Here is a 14,266-nt window from a genome sequence, read left to right as displayed (position 1 = left end):
AAGAAAGAAAGAAAGAAAGAAAGGAAGGAAGAAAGAAGGAAAGAATCAAAGAAGGAAAGAAAGAAAGAAAGAAAGAAAAAGAAAGATAGATAGATGAGGGGCTGGGCGTGATGTCATATTCCTATAATCCCAGTACTCGAGAAGGCCGGAGGACCAGTTCAAGGTCATCCTCAGCTATATGATAAATTCAAGACCAGTAAGAGGCTACATAAAAATCTCAAACACAAACACGCGTGCACACACACACACACACAAAACAAGGGCAAAAGACTTAGTGGAGCTCTTGCCTAGTATGTAAGAGACTCTTCTGAGCTCTATCTTGAACGTATCATTAATCTTAGCCCTCCGGAGGTGAAGAAGTTCAAGGTCATTTTTAACTAAGACCACTTAGCTGTAGATACAGATATTTGTGAACCACTATGCAGGTGCTAGAAAAAGGAGCAAGTGCTCTCTAACATATAAGGTATCTTTCCAGTCCCGTCTTTTTCCACTTTTTAAGTTTCCAACAGTAAGATTTTAAGAAGCTGATTTATCTAAATGCAAAAATTAAAAGTTTCCTAAATTATCTTCAGATATAGTAATTATTCTATCCCTTGTCAATATTCAACTACAGTATAAAATTTCTACCTACAAGATAGGCAATATAAATATTTTCTAATTATAAATCATAAAATATTACAAATATTCTCTTCACCCATCAAGAGACATACTTTTGCTTTTGATTGTGTCAACTCAAAGTGGACAGATTCTATTTTAGTCATTAAAGAATGATTCTGTGTGACCAAACAAGCATTCTGTTGCCTAAGTTTATGAAGTTTCTCTCGAAGGTTTTTAACCTCTTGATCCATAGAAGCAGATGAAAAAGACATCTGAAAATAAAGAAAAAACAATGTACATTAAATTCTTTGATGTGTATATATAATTAATAGAAAATAGCAGTAATTAGCATTAAAATTATTGAACAACTCAGGACAATGAGCATTAGGGAATATTATGTGAGACATTCTTTTCCACTCATAGTAGTACAAATTAAGTACAAACTGGAAAGTGTGGTTCACTTTATTAAACTAGGGTATTACTCAATAAGTTAACTCACAATATCACTGCTGAATATAAATATGATAGAAACCCTTGTATTTCTACACCTAAGGATATTCATAATTATACTGTATATAAAAGGATATGGAAGGAATCCATAAGCCAAGCAACAATGAGACAAATATTCTTTAACTTATGCATATATTTTTATGATGCTGCTAATTTTATAACATAATATATAAAATATTTTAATTTTGTGAATTATTTTCAATTTTTTGAGAAATATATATACATAAACTATAAAGCAAGCTAATAAAAGAAAAAGCAAACAAAAACATATCCTTGGCCAGGAATGGTGGTGGACACCTTTAATCCCAGCACTGGTGAGACAGAGGCAGAAGGATCTGAGTTCCAAGCCAGCCTGGTCTACAAAACAAGTTCCAGCCAGTACTGTTACAGAGAAACCTGGTCTTGAAAAGAAAAATATATAATCTGCCATCTTTAGTAGCTGTTTTATATATTAACTTTAACTTTTTTTGAGACAGGTTCTCTAAGCCAAGCTGACCTCAAACTCCCTACCCTACATAAGCAAGGATGACTGTGAACTTCTGTATCTCTTACTTTTACCTCTTCAGTGCTGAGGTTATTGGACAAAGTTGCTATGCCCAATTTATGAACTGCTCAAAGTCAGACCCAAGGCCCATGCTTACTAAGCAAGAACTCTACCAACTGAGCTAAATCTTCAGCCTTTTTGTTGGTTTGTTTGTTTGATATAAAGTTTCAAGACAGGCTACCCTGGAATTCTCCTCAGTCTCCCAAGTACTAAGATTATAGGCATGAGACACCACTATGCCTGGCTTTTTACCATAACTTTATAATTTGATTTTTCTAGTGATTCCAAATGCATATAAATAATTACTCACTTGCATTTCTTCTTTATGAAAAAAACTAACATATACTTTACTTTTTAAATTTATATAATATACATTGGCAATTTTACATAATAAATGCATTGAAAAATTTATAGTATTCCTCTTAACTGTGGTGTTTTCATTGCATAAAAAGTTAGAATATAAAAGGAAAATGTTAGAAACCATCTAGGAGAAGCTAAAAACTGGCAGGTGATCATCCTGAGATGGCTTCACCATGGACTGTAAAGCTATGATGGATCTGCTCTTCTAGGCAAGGCCAGAGATTACATTTGAGGAAAGATTCCTTCTAATATGCTTTTCCTGTTATTATTAAATATATATAATTATCACTAGGCATATTAGTCCATCCATTTTGAGCAGATCTCTGCAGAACAATGAAGATGTACTGTCTTATAGTCATGCTACATACACAAATAGATTACTTCTTAATTATGTATGTGTGTGAGTATGTAATTATGACATAAGCATGTAGCTGGCCCCAACAGGAATATATGAAGATGTATAAATGCACATGTGTGAATTTAAATACAAATTTATGTGAGTTTATGCATATATACTTGAATAAGTTTTTCCTTCTGGGAGCATGACTTTCTTCTGGTTCAATCAAAGTTTATTGCTCCAAACATCTCAACAGCCTGACAAGCAGAGGCAAGGCTTCTGGGCAGGAGAGAAAAAGAGCCCTAACAATCAACCCTTGCTTAACTCCCCACTGTCTTACTATAAGATGCTAAACTACAGAGACTGTAGTTTCTGGCCTCAGAGGCAGGCAGGTCAGCTACCACTACAAGTAACTTAGACTTAAGACAGGTAAACGTTTTATTAAAAAGCAACCCTAAATATCTTGCAAGACCAAGTCTTCCCCTGCGTACGCTCTTCCCCTGCTCAGCTACCCTCAAGACAGAACCAGAAGAACCGCCAGAGCTGGCCTCAGACAGGAATAATTATGGAGCTGGGGAAGTGGATCAGCAATTAAGAGCACTAGTTGTTTTCTCAAGGACTGGATTCAATTTCTAGCATCCACATAGAAACTTACAACTGGAACTTACTGCCCAGAACTCAGGACTTTAAACTCAGGTTTCAGGGGATCCAACACACTTTTCTGACCTCTATATCATAATTGCAAGCAAAAACACTCATCCACATATATTTAAAAAGAACAATTATGTTTCAATCACAACAACTATAGTAAAAGACAATAATAATGTAAAAGCACAAGACATGCAAAGGAAAATATTTTAAATAATCATATCTAAAGATAATAACCTGATCTCTTGATTTCTTTTGATAATCAGTACTATCAGATGTTTTACAAACTTTCTTGTAAGGTGGGTAAATCAAACGTCCCAGGTGGCCTGGTTGGGTGAGTTCTTCCAAAATAAGCTTTTCAGATCTTGAAGGATTGCAAATACACTCAGAATTTTCACTTGGACTAACACTACAGAAGAAAGGAAAACTACATATCATTTCTGACATAGTTTTTTACCACAAATTTCCACATTATAATAATCAGAAATTAGATCCAAAGTTATGAACATAAGACTGTGTTTCCAATACTCTTTCTTTCTTTCTTTCTTTCTTTCTTTCTTTTTCTTTCTTTCTTTCTTTCTTTCTTTGTTTTTCAAGACAGGGTTTCTGTGTAGCGCTGGCTGTCCTGGAACACACTTTTGTAGACCAGGCTGGTCTCAAACTCAGAAATCCTTCTGTCTCTGCCTCCCGCGTGCTGGGATTAAAGGCGTGAGCCACCACGCCTGGCACCAATACACTTTCAGTAAATCACAATTAGTTTACATTAGCTATATATTTCTCTTTACTTCAAGAATAAAAAAGCAGCCACAATAATGAAAGGTAAGTAATCTGAAAGTAATTGTATACTGTAAGTAATTGTATACTGGTTTCTTATATATTAAAGATGTTTTCTTAATATGTAAATGTTTGTTAATATTTCCACTTTCACAATTATGTCTTAGTCCAGGGGAATACTAAACATAACATATAATGAAATCTAGCCATTTTACATTTATAAATACTTTACAATTTATTCATGTGATTTTATTTCCTTGCCTGGATAACTCTTCCCCTAAATTGTGCAAACTCCATTCTGTTATTTTGAGTTCATGTCTTAATGAAGCAACGTTTGCAAGCAAACTTTCCTCCTCATTGTCGTTGTCTTTAGTACAGTAGTCTGATGAAATAGATTCCATTTCCTTAACAAAAAATAGAAAGAAACTTCTTGGAGTTGGCCTGAAGATTTTATGGTATAAATTAAAATAATCTCACAGCAATAAAGTTGAAAAAAACTGTGCTTGGCACCAAGACTGAGAACCGAGTGTGTTCCTCAGGACCAACGGATCAAAGGAGAGAAGAGACTCCCACAGGTTGTCCATTGACTTCCACAGTCATGACACTCATGCACACAGACACACACAAATGAATGGATACAATTTTTTCTTAGAAAATGAATTTGCTCAAAGTCACACAATTTTAGAGGGTCAATCTGAGATTTGAATCAAGGTATACTTTTCTAATTAACTTCAATATGAAATGTTAAAATTTAACTTTACAAGCCCTGGATATCTGATGTTATCACAACAATCTTTCAGCCAGGCAGTGGTGGTGCACGCCTTTAATCCCAGCATTTAGGAAGCAGAGGCAGGTGGATTTCTGAGTTTGAGGCCAGCCTGGTCTTCAGAGTAAGTTGCAGGACAGCCAGGGCTATACGGAGAAACCCTGTCTCGAAAAAACAAAAACAAACAAAAAAAACAATCTTCCATAAATTCTTAAAAGCTATTATTACCAGGTAAGTTATCTCCTCTCAGTCACGGTGGTTCTAAAATTTAACACTCATGAGCCATAATCACAAATCAAAATGATATGTAGAGAGTGGATATGGTTGCCATTCCTTTAATCCTAGCTGCTGGGAAGTAGAGGCAAGTAAGTGGGTCTCTGTGAGTGCAAAGCCAGCCTGGCCTGTGTAGTATGACATGGTCTCAAAAAAATACAAAACAAAAATGACATTTAGCAATTCAACTCATAGAACTAAATGCACTGAACTGTTTGCTGCATCAACTTGTGAGCATGAAACTAAGTTTCTTGGCCAAAAAAGAAAGATCATGATGGGCTGGAGAGATGGCTCTGGGTTTAAAGACATTGCTCTTTCAAAGGGTTGTCACTGATATTCTCAGCCCCCACACGGTAGCTTACAGTGGTCTGTAACTCCAGTTTCAGGTGATCCCAAACACCCACAGACACAGAGTAAAACTAGTGCTCTTGAAATCACAGCAAAGGATGCTTTATTATTGTAATTACTAAAAAACTAAAAAGTTTTAGAATTTCCACTCCTACTATAGAACTTCCTGCATAATCTTACAATTTCACTTCTTTCATATTCCATTTAATTTTTTTTCACTGTAGCACTTCTTTCATTGCCCTTCTTTAAATTTGGGTTACAGATATTATAATTCCCATGTATTATGTTCCAGAGTGTAATGCACTTAGGAAAGCTCAATATTTTGAGTAGATACATGAATAAACTGCCTTCTCTCTACCCAATTCAGGTTAAAACGGTTTTGGTACATTAATTTCCCACTCAAAATTCCTCAGGAGTTGTGTGGATTAAAAACAAAAACAAAAACAAAAAGCAAAAACAAAAACAAAGGAAAAAAAAAACCCTCTCACTTTATTGGAAAAAGTTGAGGCCTAAAATTAAACGAGATATTTTGCAGATGTAAATGTTTCTACCCTGTTTCTGGTTTTCTTTTTAACAAATTTGCTTCTACTTAAGTTGCAAGACTTTCCCAGTCAGTTAGTGGCTCAGGTACCCACGCTACTTCACATCTATTCAACATCTCTAGCTTCGTACAGGATAATGAAGGAGAGAAAAGAAGAAACTTGAGACTAGAAAATGCTATTCAGTACTGTAGGACACCATTTACGTCACGTTACATTCAGCAACTTCTGCATTTTCACGTAAGAATTTTCTAGCTGTTCTGAATGGATACGTCTGGTATTTAAACATCCTCATTTTCCTGAGGGCCGTTTACCTGTATGTAGTATGTGTACGTAGAAAGGCTTATCATCTTACCTATAGGGCGGCCCTGGCAACCGTATCTTCAAGTCTAGTGAAAAATGCGTTCTAGGTGTACACACGCACACTCATCGAGTGAAGGGCAAGCATTTTACACTCTATAAAAATCCTGTGACAGGATTTTCCGCTCGAGAAAGAGTACATGGTTTTATACAGTATTTTATTTCAAGAAAGAGGTCCTCCATCTGCCTATAGGGAGTAGAGCAAAATCTGGCCGCCTCCTTTCCGATTCTGCCTGGGAAAAAAAAAAAAAAAAGAAAACGCCTCACAAGCAGGCCAGGCGCAGGTCCAGTATCCCAAGAGAAAACAATCCCCTCAGGAAAGCCCGTTTCCAGCCAGGAGGCATTTGCTCACCACCCAGATCGCAGCCGGGGTTAGCGTCCCCAGACCACGGCGCACCGCGAGGCTCCTCTGCGCTCGGAAGCCTGGGACACTCTCGCAGCCCACGACATGGAAGCCTCTGACTCGGGAAGAGGAGAACCAGCGAACCTCCGAGGCGCCGAGTTCGAACCGCCGCGGCAGCCGTTGGGACCCGCCTCCCGGGCCGCGACCCCGCCCCCCACGAACACGAGCGGGGCGCAGGGCACACCGGGAAATGAGGCTGGACGCGCGGATGAGCGGCGTGCCGTGGTCAACTAGGACTACATTTCCCGTCGTTACCCCCGCCGACGTTGATTGGCGTGTGTGAGGGAAGCCGAAACCCACGAGCCCGGTGTGAAGGAAGGATGCGAAACCCAGAAGGCAGCAGAAAGGGGCCGCTGGCCCCGCCCTCGCCCGGCCCAGTGGAAGGCAGTGCTTCCACCTTCCAGGCGAGCGTGAGGCGCGCAGCTGCCCGAAGTTCCCTCGGATCGGGATTTCCAAGCGGAGACACCGGCATCCCGCACCTCCCTACACGCGTCCAGGCAGAGATCGACCGGGATGGGCGGCGGCATGTGGCTGCCATTCCCCGTGCTGCTCCTGTCCGCTCTGCCCGCAGCGTTGCTGCGCGGGGCGGCCGGCTTCACACCCTCTTTGGACAGTGACTTTACCTTCACGCTGCCGGCCGGCCGGAAGGAGTGTTTCTACCAGCCCATGCCCCTGAAGGCGTCGTTGGAGATCGAATACCAAGTAAGTGCGGGAGTGGACTGGCCTTCCTTGGGCCGGGCCGCACCACATGGTCGCCTCACCGGCTTAGAAAAGATACGGACGGCGACCGGGGTGAATCGGAGTAGGGTCGCCTGGGAGGCTGGCCTGCTTGACGCGGGCGTACTTAGGCGGGGCTCCTGGGAGCCTGGAACTCACAAGTTTGGCCAGTCCTAAAATTGACACCTACCCTCCCTCTTCCCTTTCCTCTGGTCGGAAAGTGGCCAGCACTGGTGACGTCAGTGGCGTTACTCTTTGTTTCTTAATTCCCCCAAGCCATTTCAAGCTAGTTTACATACACTACAGCTCTGAGAAGTTCGCTCTAAGGGGTTGATACACGTTCTTCTTTATTATTGGACGAAGTGATGACACTTTTTTTAACTCACTCTCACCACTTTCACCAAATCCCAATATTATAAAATCGTCACGGTCACGATGTTTTGAATTGTGGCTGGACAGTGGTGGCACACGCCTCTAATCCCAGCACTCCCGAGGCAGAGGCAAAGTGGATCTGTGTACAGTCAAGGCTGCATAGTGAAACCCAGTCTTGGGAGTATTGAATTGTGTCCATGCGAAGATCTCTAAGTCAGATTTTGAAATGTGTTGAAATGGACTGTTGCTGTATTTAGTGGTACATTATCATACCGGGTGTATATCCATCACTTTGAAATCAAATAATAGTGTATGACCTTTCTTCCATTGAACTTTGTCTCAACTTTGTCAGCTTTCTTCCCGTGTCATTGTTTTCTTTTTAGTATCAGCAGAATACGCTTATTATTAATTTTTTTTAAATCTTATATAAAAGTTGTATATGAGGAGCCTTTGGGATTATTTATAGACGTTTACAGTAATTACAGAAAGTATCTGAAGTCATAATATACAAAAATCTCAGCACAACAAAGGTTACAGCTTAATATTTCTTGATTTCCACTTGTGAACAAAAGTTTAGCATTTACTGAACAATTAATGTATGCAAGGAATTGTTCCAGGAGGAGGAACAAATTGAAAAAACCTGGTTCTCAGGAGTTTTGGGGTTCATGGGCAGGCTTTGTTTGGGCTTGATGGGTTTTGGTAGGCTGTGGTTGGCTGGATGGTTGGTTGCTCTGGTTATTTTTGTTGTTGTTGTTTTGTTTTTTGTTTGTTTGTGTTGTTTTTTTTTTTTTTNGGTTTGTTCAAGACAGGGTTTCTCTGTGTAGCCCTGGCTGTCTTGGAACTCACTTTGTAGACCAGACTGGCCTTGAACTCAGAAATCTGCCTGCCTCTGCCTCCCAAGTGCTGGGATTAAAGGCATGTGCCACCTCGCCTGGCTTGGTTGCTCTGGTTTTTGTGACAAGGTTTCACTATGTATCCCATGGCATTGAATTCAGTAGCACAGGCTAGTCTCAGATCTTCACAGGAGTCCTTCTCTCAGTCCCCCAAGGACTGCTATTACAGCATGAACCATCACATCCCACAGGCAATTTGAATAAAGCATGATTCTTGGTTTTCAGAGAATAGGGTTGTTGGAGAAAACAAAAATAAATCTGAAAATAAGATAAGAATGCAAGGAATGAGGCCAGTTTTAGAAAAGGGAAGAATTGAGTAGACGTTGTGATTTTAAGATGTATAGTTTGAGTGTTCAGAGGCATACTATAAGTACTGAGTTATTATTAGCTTTGAAGACTGTCAGGTCTTAGGGTAGGAGTAGCAAAGGAAGGAAATAGACCACACAGCAAGGCAACAGAGGACCATAAATGTGTTTTGTGATAAATACTTTTTCCCTTATTTTTTTGCAAGGACATGTAAGATTTAAGCAGATAGGTAGGTAGGCTGTGAAAGGCAGATTTAAAGGAAGCAAAACAGGCACAGGAAAACAAGCTATGGGTTTAATGAAAGAATCTAGGTAAGAAAAGAAATTTTATTAATCAAAACTTTCCTTGCAAGCAAGCATGGTACTGTATGCTGATAATTGTAAATACTCATTAGGCTGAGAGTAAGATGACAAGGTAAGGCTAGCCTGGGCTATGTAATAAGACCCTGTCTCAAAAGTAAGTTGGAGCACAATGCAGGATGTCAACCTCTGGCCTCCATGTGCACATCTTTAAAATGGGGATGCATGCCTTTAATCCCAGCACTCTGAAGGAAGCAAAGGCTGGCCAAGCCTGGTTTACATAGTAAGTTCCAAGACAGCCAGGGTCACATAAAGAGACCCTGTAGATAAAATCTTTTTAAAATCTTTATATCACATGGTTTATTTGATAGAAGTTTCTATTTTCAAAGTTTGTAATATATATTTTTCTCTTTTATAGGTTTTAGATGGAGGAGAATTAGATATTGATTTCCACCTTACCTCTCCAGAGGGCAGAACCTTAGTTTTTGAACAAAGAAAATCAGATGGTGTTCATACGTAAGTTGATCGAGACACTGGGGGGGGGGGGGGAACAGCCAGGCTTGGAATTCAGCAGTTCTTTAACCTTGGACTCCTAGTATGACAGGTGCATGCCACCATACCCAGGTATCTCCTGTGAGTCCCTTTAGCTGACTCTAGTGGAAGGAAGAGAGGACCAGGATGTCAGCACATCCATGGCTGTGTGATTTTGGGCATGCTTTGATAGTGGGCGGCTTTTCCAAATTAAGATGTACTCATTTCCAGTGTGTTTGTCTGTCACTACAATCAGGGAATCCTCCTGCCTTAGCCTCCTCCCTCAGTGGCTGTGATCTTAGGTGTTTACCATAGAGAACACCACACCCAGCTAATTTCTTCCTTTGCTTTTGTTAATCTATTGTGGCACTTTATATCTGCCTTCTTGGCTAAGAAAAAAAATATTATTTGGTTTTCTTTGTTTTTGAGACAGGATCTCAATCATGTAACTGATTGGACTGGAACTCAAAGATCTGCTTCCTTCTGCCTCATAGATGCTAGGATTAGGTGTTCACCATGATGTCCAGCTGGTTTTGTTTTGGATTTGGTTTTTTTTCGAGATAGGGATTTTCTGTGCAGCCTTGGCTCGCCTGGAACTCACTCTGTAGACCAGTCTGGCCTTGAACTCACAGAGATCCACCTGCTGTATGTATGTATATATATATATCTTACCCTTTTTGGATCAGTATCATACCCCCTTGGAATACATTCAGGCGTGTCTAACCTTTTGACACTATAATACAATCTCCAGAGTTTACACTCAAGAACTGTGTAATCAAGTTATAAAAGAGAAATTACAAAAAAAAAAAATTCATATTTTCAGTAAGTTTTACTGTTTTGTGTTGAGCTACACTCTTAATCATCCTCTGACACCCACTGGCAGCCTGTGAGGTACAGGTTAGACACTCTTGAAGAGTCATCAACCAGTTTTACAGTTATCATAAAAGTCAATACATATGTTCATATATGTTTAGTATGATAGAAAGTTTTTCTCAGAAAATAATCATTTCTTTCTATTTTTATCTCTTTTCTATCTTTTCAAAGTCGTTCCTCACTTTATTCACCAGTATTTGGTCTGCCTATGACAAAGTATCTAAGAAAGTCAACTTAAAGGAAATAGGTTTATTTTTTTATTTCATACATTTCAGATTATGGTTACTGTCTTTAGGTTTCTAGTGCTGTGAAGAGACACCATGACCACAGCAACTCATATAAAGGAAAATGTTTAATTGGGACATTAAACATAGGTTCAGAGGTTCAGTTCATTTATTGTGTTGGCAGGAAGCATAGCTGCACAAAGACAGGCATGGAGAGGCAGCTGAGACTTCTACATTTGGATCAGCAGGCAGCAGGAAGAGATTGACTCTGGACCTGGCTTGAACATTTGAAAGCTCAAAGACTACCCACACTGGCACACTTCTTCCTACAGGGACACACCTCTCAATAACACCACTCCCTATGAACCTTTGGGGGCCATTTTCACTCAAACCAGCAGTTACTCTGTACCATTTTATTGTAGGCACATACATGACGAGCAAAGAATATTGTGGTAGGAACATTTAGAGGAGCAAAGCGTCTCACTTCATGGCAAATAGAGCATAAAAAAATAGAGAAGGGACTAGGTTCAAGGACACACACTACTGCCTCTCTCCAATCTGTGTTTTCTCGATGTAGGCCCTACTTCCAAATAGTCCATACAACATTTATGATCCAGTCACCTGTAAACATTTTTATGGGGCCAAGCTTTGGGAGAAATTTTCATATCTAAATAAAAAGAGGAGCTTGAAAAAAAATACAGGCAAACTCTGAGCTGTGTTCTAGAAAAACCTATTATTTTAAAAATCAGAAAACCCAGCTTTTGGTCTGGAGATGAAGCTCAGTGGTTGAGTGCTTGCTTAGTGTATTCCAGGCCCTAGATTTAATCCCCAGTACCAAAAGGAAGACAGGCTAACCAAGCCTCATCTTGACCCATAACAAGCTATGTCATCATCTTACTCTATTTGTTCTTCACTTTACCTAGAAATAACCAATTACACCAACTTCCAATGTAATAAGGACCGAAAGAGGTACAATATATAAAAATAGTGGCACAAATTGTGGACAAGTGTAGTGAGTGTTGAATAATTTGTAATGTAAAACTATTCACAATGCTCAAAGAAAAAATTAACTAGAAATAAAGTGAATTAACATAAAACATGATTATCACAGGTTGTATTTGAGTTTCAGAAAATAATATTAAAAGAAAAGAAAAGAAAAGGCATGACAGTAAAACCTGAACACTATAAAGGTATATTGCTGGTCAAAGGGTCCATCTCTGAGCTACCTACCCTTAGCAGTTTTGGGACTTTGTTTGTTTGTTTGTTTGTTTGTGTTAAGACAGGGTCTCTCTATGTATCCCCTGACTGTCCTAGAGCTCACCATGTTGACCATGCTAACTAATCTCTACTCACCCACCTCCACCTCCACCTCCACCTCCCAGGTTCTGGGTCTAAAGGTGTGTGCCACCACGCCCAACTGTTTTAGACCTTTGTAAATTGCAGTAAGCACACAGCATTCTATTATATTATGACTGTTGCCCCAAAATTAACAGGTGCCAAATAGATCTGAGTTTCACTGAAGAACCTGCCTTTGTCAAGCATAACTGTAGAATGCTGAGTGACAACCAAAGAGAAATATAGACATATATGCTGAGGTATAAGGAAGTGCAAGTTAATGTCCAATTTAATAAAGGTGATGAATTAAAGATATTAGAAGGATGTAAAAATAACTATAATGTTGAGCAACAACAAAAAGAGCAGTTCTGACCTCCCACTCCCCTTTCTCAGATCCTCTAATCCCAATTGAAGTCTCTCTTGAGAAATTGAAAATTGAGTGGCAGACAGTATAAATGTATACAGAAAGGTTTATCTAAGTGAGAAAATTTCTAGACATAACTAAGCCCTTATAAGAAGTCTTACTAAAAAAATTATCTTTTGTGTGGAATAAGAATTATTTAGGTAGGGCTAAGGAGATGGCTCAGCAGTTAAGAGCACTGATTGCTCTTCCAAAGGTCCTGAGTTCAATTCCCAGCAACCATAAGGTAGCTTACAACCATCTGTAATGGCTCTGTGTAGCCCTGGCTGTCCTGGAACTCACTCTGTATATCAGGCTGAATTTCAGAACTCAAAATCCACCTGCCTCTGCCTCCCAAGTGCTGGGATTAAAGACGTGCACCACTACTGCCCAGCAGCAAGTTCTCTTAACCACTGAGCCATCTCTCCAGTTTTAACAATCGCTGCTTTTGAAACTTAAACAAGGGCTGGTGAGATGGCTCAGTAGGTAAGGGCACCCGACTGCTCTTCTGAAGGTCCGGAGTTCAAATCCCAGCAACCACATGGTGGCTCACAACCATCCGTAACAAGATCTGACGCCCTCTTCTGGAGTGTCTGAAGACAGCTACAGTGTACTTACATATAATAAATAAATAAATCTTTAAAAAAAAAAAAAGAAACTTAAACAAAACTGAGTTTAAATCATAATCTCAATTGAAGGGTAGGTTGGTTGTTATAGTTGCATATGAATAGGACTTAATATAGAATTTCTTTAAATAAAGTATAAATATTAAAGCTTATTAGGACTTATCATGTATTTCAGCTGTGAATGGTATTTTTCTCAGGGCCCCCTCAACAAATTAGATCAACATAACATAATTGACCAAGCAAGTTCCAAGTGTGTGCAACTGGAAAATATTTGAATACATGTGTCCAGGTTGTTTCCCAAATTGAAATACAGAATACTAAAAGTGTGCCCTTTTTTTTAAATATAGTATAGAGACTGAAGATGGTGATTACATGTTCTGCTTTGATAACACATTCAGCACCATTTCTGAGAAGGTAATTTTCTTTGAATTGATCCTGGATAACATGGGAGAAGAGGTTCAAGGCCAAGAAGACTGGAAAAAGTATATTACTAACACAGATGTCCTGGAGATGAAACTAGAAGATATCCTGGTTAGTAGGACCTTTTAATAAGTAATGACAATCCAGCAGCCAGTGCTTACTCTAAGTCAGGGATTGAACTGAGCGTTCTTAGCTATAGTTTCCAGAAACTGTTAGTTTTCCCATTTTTTTTTTTTTATCATTTCAAGTCTCAATGTTATGTTTATCCTTTTATTAGTTTTTCAAATCACATATCTTAAGTGAATCCTATCATGAAAATACCCTTTTTCAGATGTAGTGAAACTTAAGACAACAACAACAACAACAACAACAAAATGGATTTATTGTCTCACAAATCTGAAGTGAATTTCACAGGTCTAAAGTCTTATAGGTGTTGCTGGCATTCCATGGCTTGTGCCTCTTGTATCATTCCAGACTCTGTTTCATAATGTGTGTAATTACATTGACGCTGCCTGGATGACATAAATAACATTCAAACAGTAAAGTATTATAGACTCAAAAGTGTATTAGGTAAAATTGTCAGGACCACAAGAGAGATAGTATATATAAAAGTCCTGTTGCTGCCAGGCAGTGGTGACACTGTTTTTTGGACTGGAGAGATGGCTCAGCGGGTAAGAGCACTGATTGCTCTTCCAGAGGTCCTGAGTTCAAATCCCAGCAACCACATGGTGGCTCACAACCACCCATAATGAGATCTGACGCCCTCTTCTGGTGCGTCTGAAGACAGCTACAGTGTACTTACATATAATAA

General features: G+C 39.3%; 2 protein-coding genes across 3 annotated transcripts in view; one reads left to right on the top strand and one right to left on the bottom strand.

Annotated features, from left to right (window-relative positions):
* The window catches only part of Ccdc18 (coiled-coil domain containing 18), a 98,433-nt gene extending 92,324 nt beyond the window's left edge, over nucleotides 1-6,109 (bottom strand). The window contains exons 1-4 of the mRNA XM_029545195.1: nucleotides 6,052-6,109; nucleotides 4,032-4,174; nucleotides 3,234-3,405; nucleotides 711-869 (exon numbers count right to left, since the gene is read on the bottom strand). Coding sequence (XP_029401055.1) covers nucleotides 711-869; nucleotides 3,234-3,405; nucleotides 4,032-4,171 — 471 coding nt within the window. The 5' untranslated portion in view covers nucleotides 4,172-4,174; nucleotides 6,052-6,109. The remainder of the gene's footprint in view (nucleotides 1-710; nucleotides 870-3,233; nucleotides 3,406-4,031; nucleotides 4,175-6,051) is intronic.
* Nucleotides 6,110-6,774: 665 nt separating this feature from the next.
* Nucleotides 6,775-14,266, top strand: part of Tmed5 (transmembrane p24 trafficking protein 5) — an 11,148-nt gene continuing 3,656 nt past the window's right edge. The window contains exons 1-3 of one of the 2 annotated variants that reach the window (XM_021210225.2): nucleotides 6,775-7,161; nucleotides 9,465-9,562; nucleotides 13,383-13,449. In XM_021210225.2, the coding sequence (XP_021065884.1) occupies nucleotides 6,973-7,161; nucleotides 9,465-9,562; nucleotides 13,383-13,449 (354 nt within the window). In that variant the 5' untranslated portion in view covers nucleotides 6,775-6,972. Of the gene's footprint in view, nucleotides 7,162-9,464; nucleotides 9,563-13,382; nucleotides 13,567-14,266 lie in introns of both variants that reach the window. The other variant, XM_021210224.2, reaches the window with a different exon arrangement.

This window comes from Mus pahari, chromosome 13 (assembly GCF_900095145.1).
Source record: "Mus pahari chromosome 13, PAHARI_EIJ_v1.1, whole genome shotgun sequence".
Classification (NCBI taxonomy): domain Eukaryota; kingdom Metazoa; phylum Chordata; class Mammalia; order Rodentia; family Muridae; genus Mus; species Mus pahari.
The sequence above is the reverse complement of the archived record's forward strand: the minus strand, read 5'-3'. Positions and strand labels throughout refer to the sequence as shown.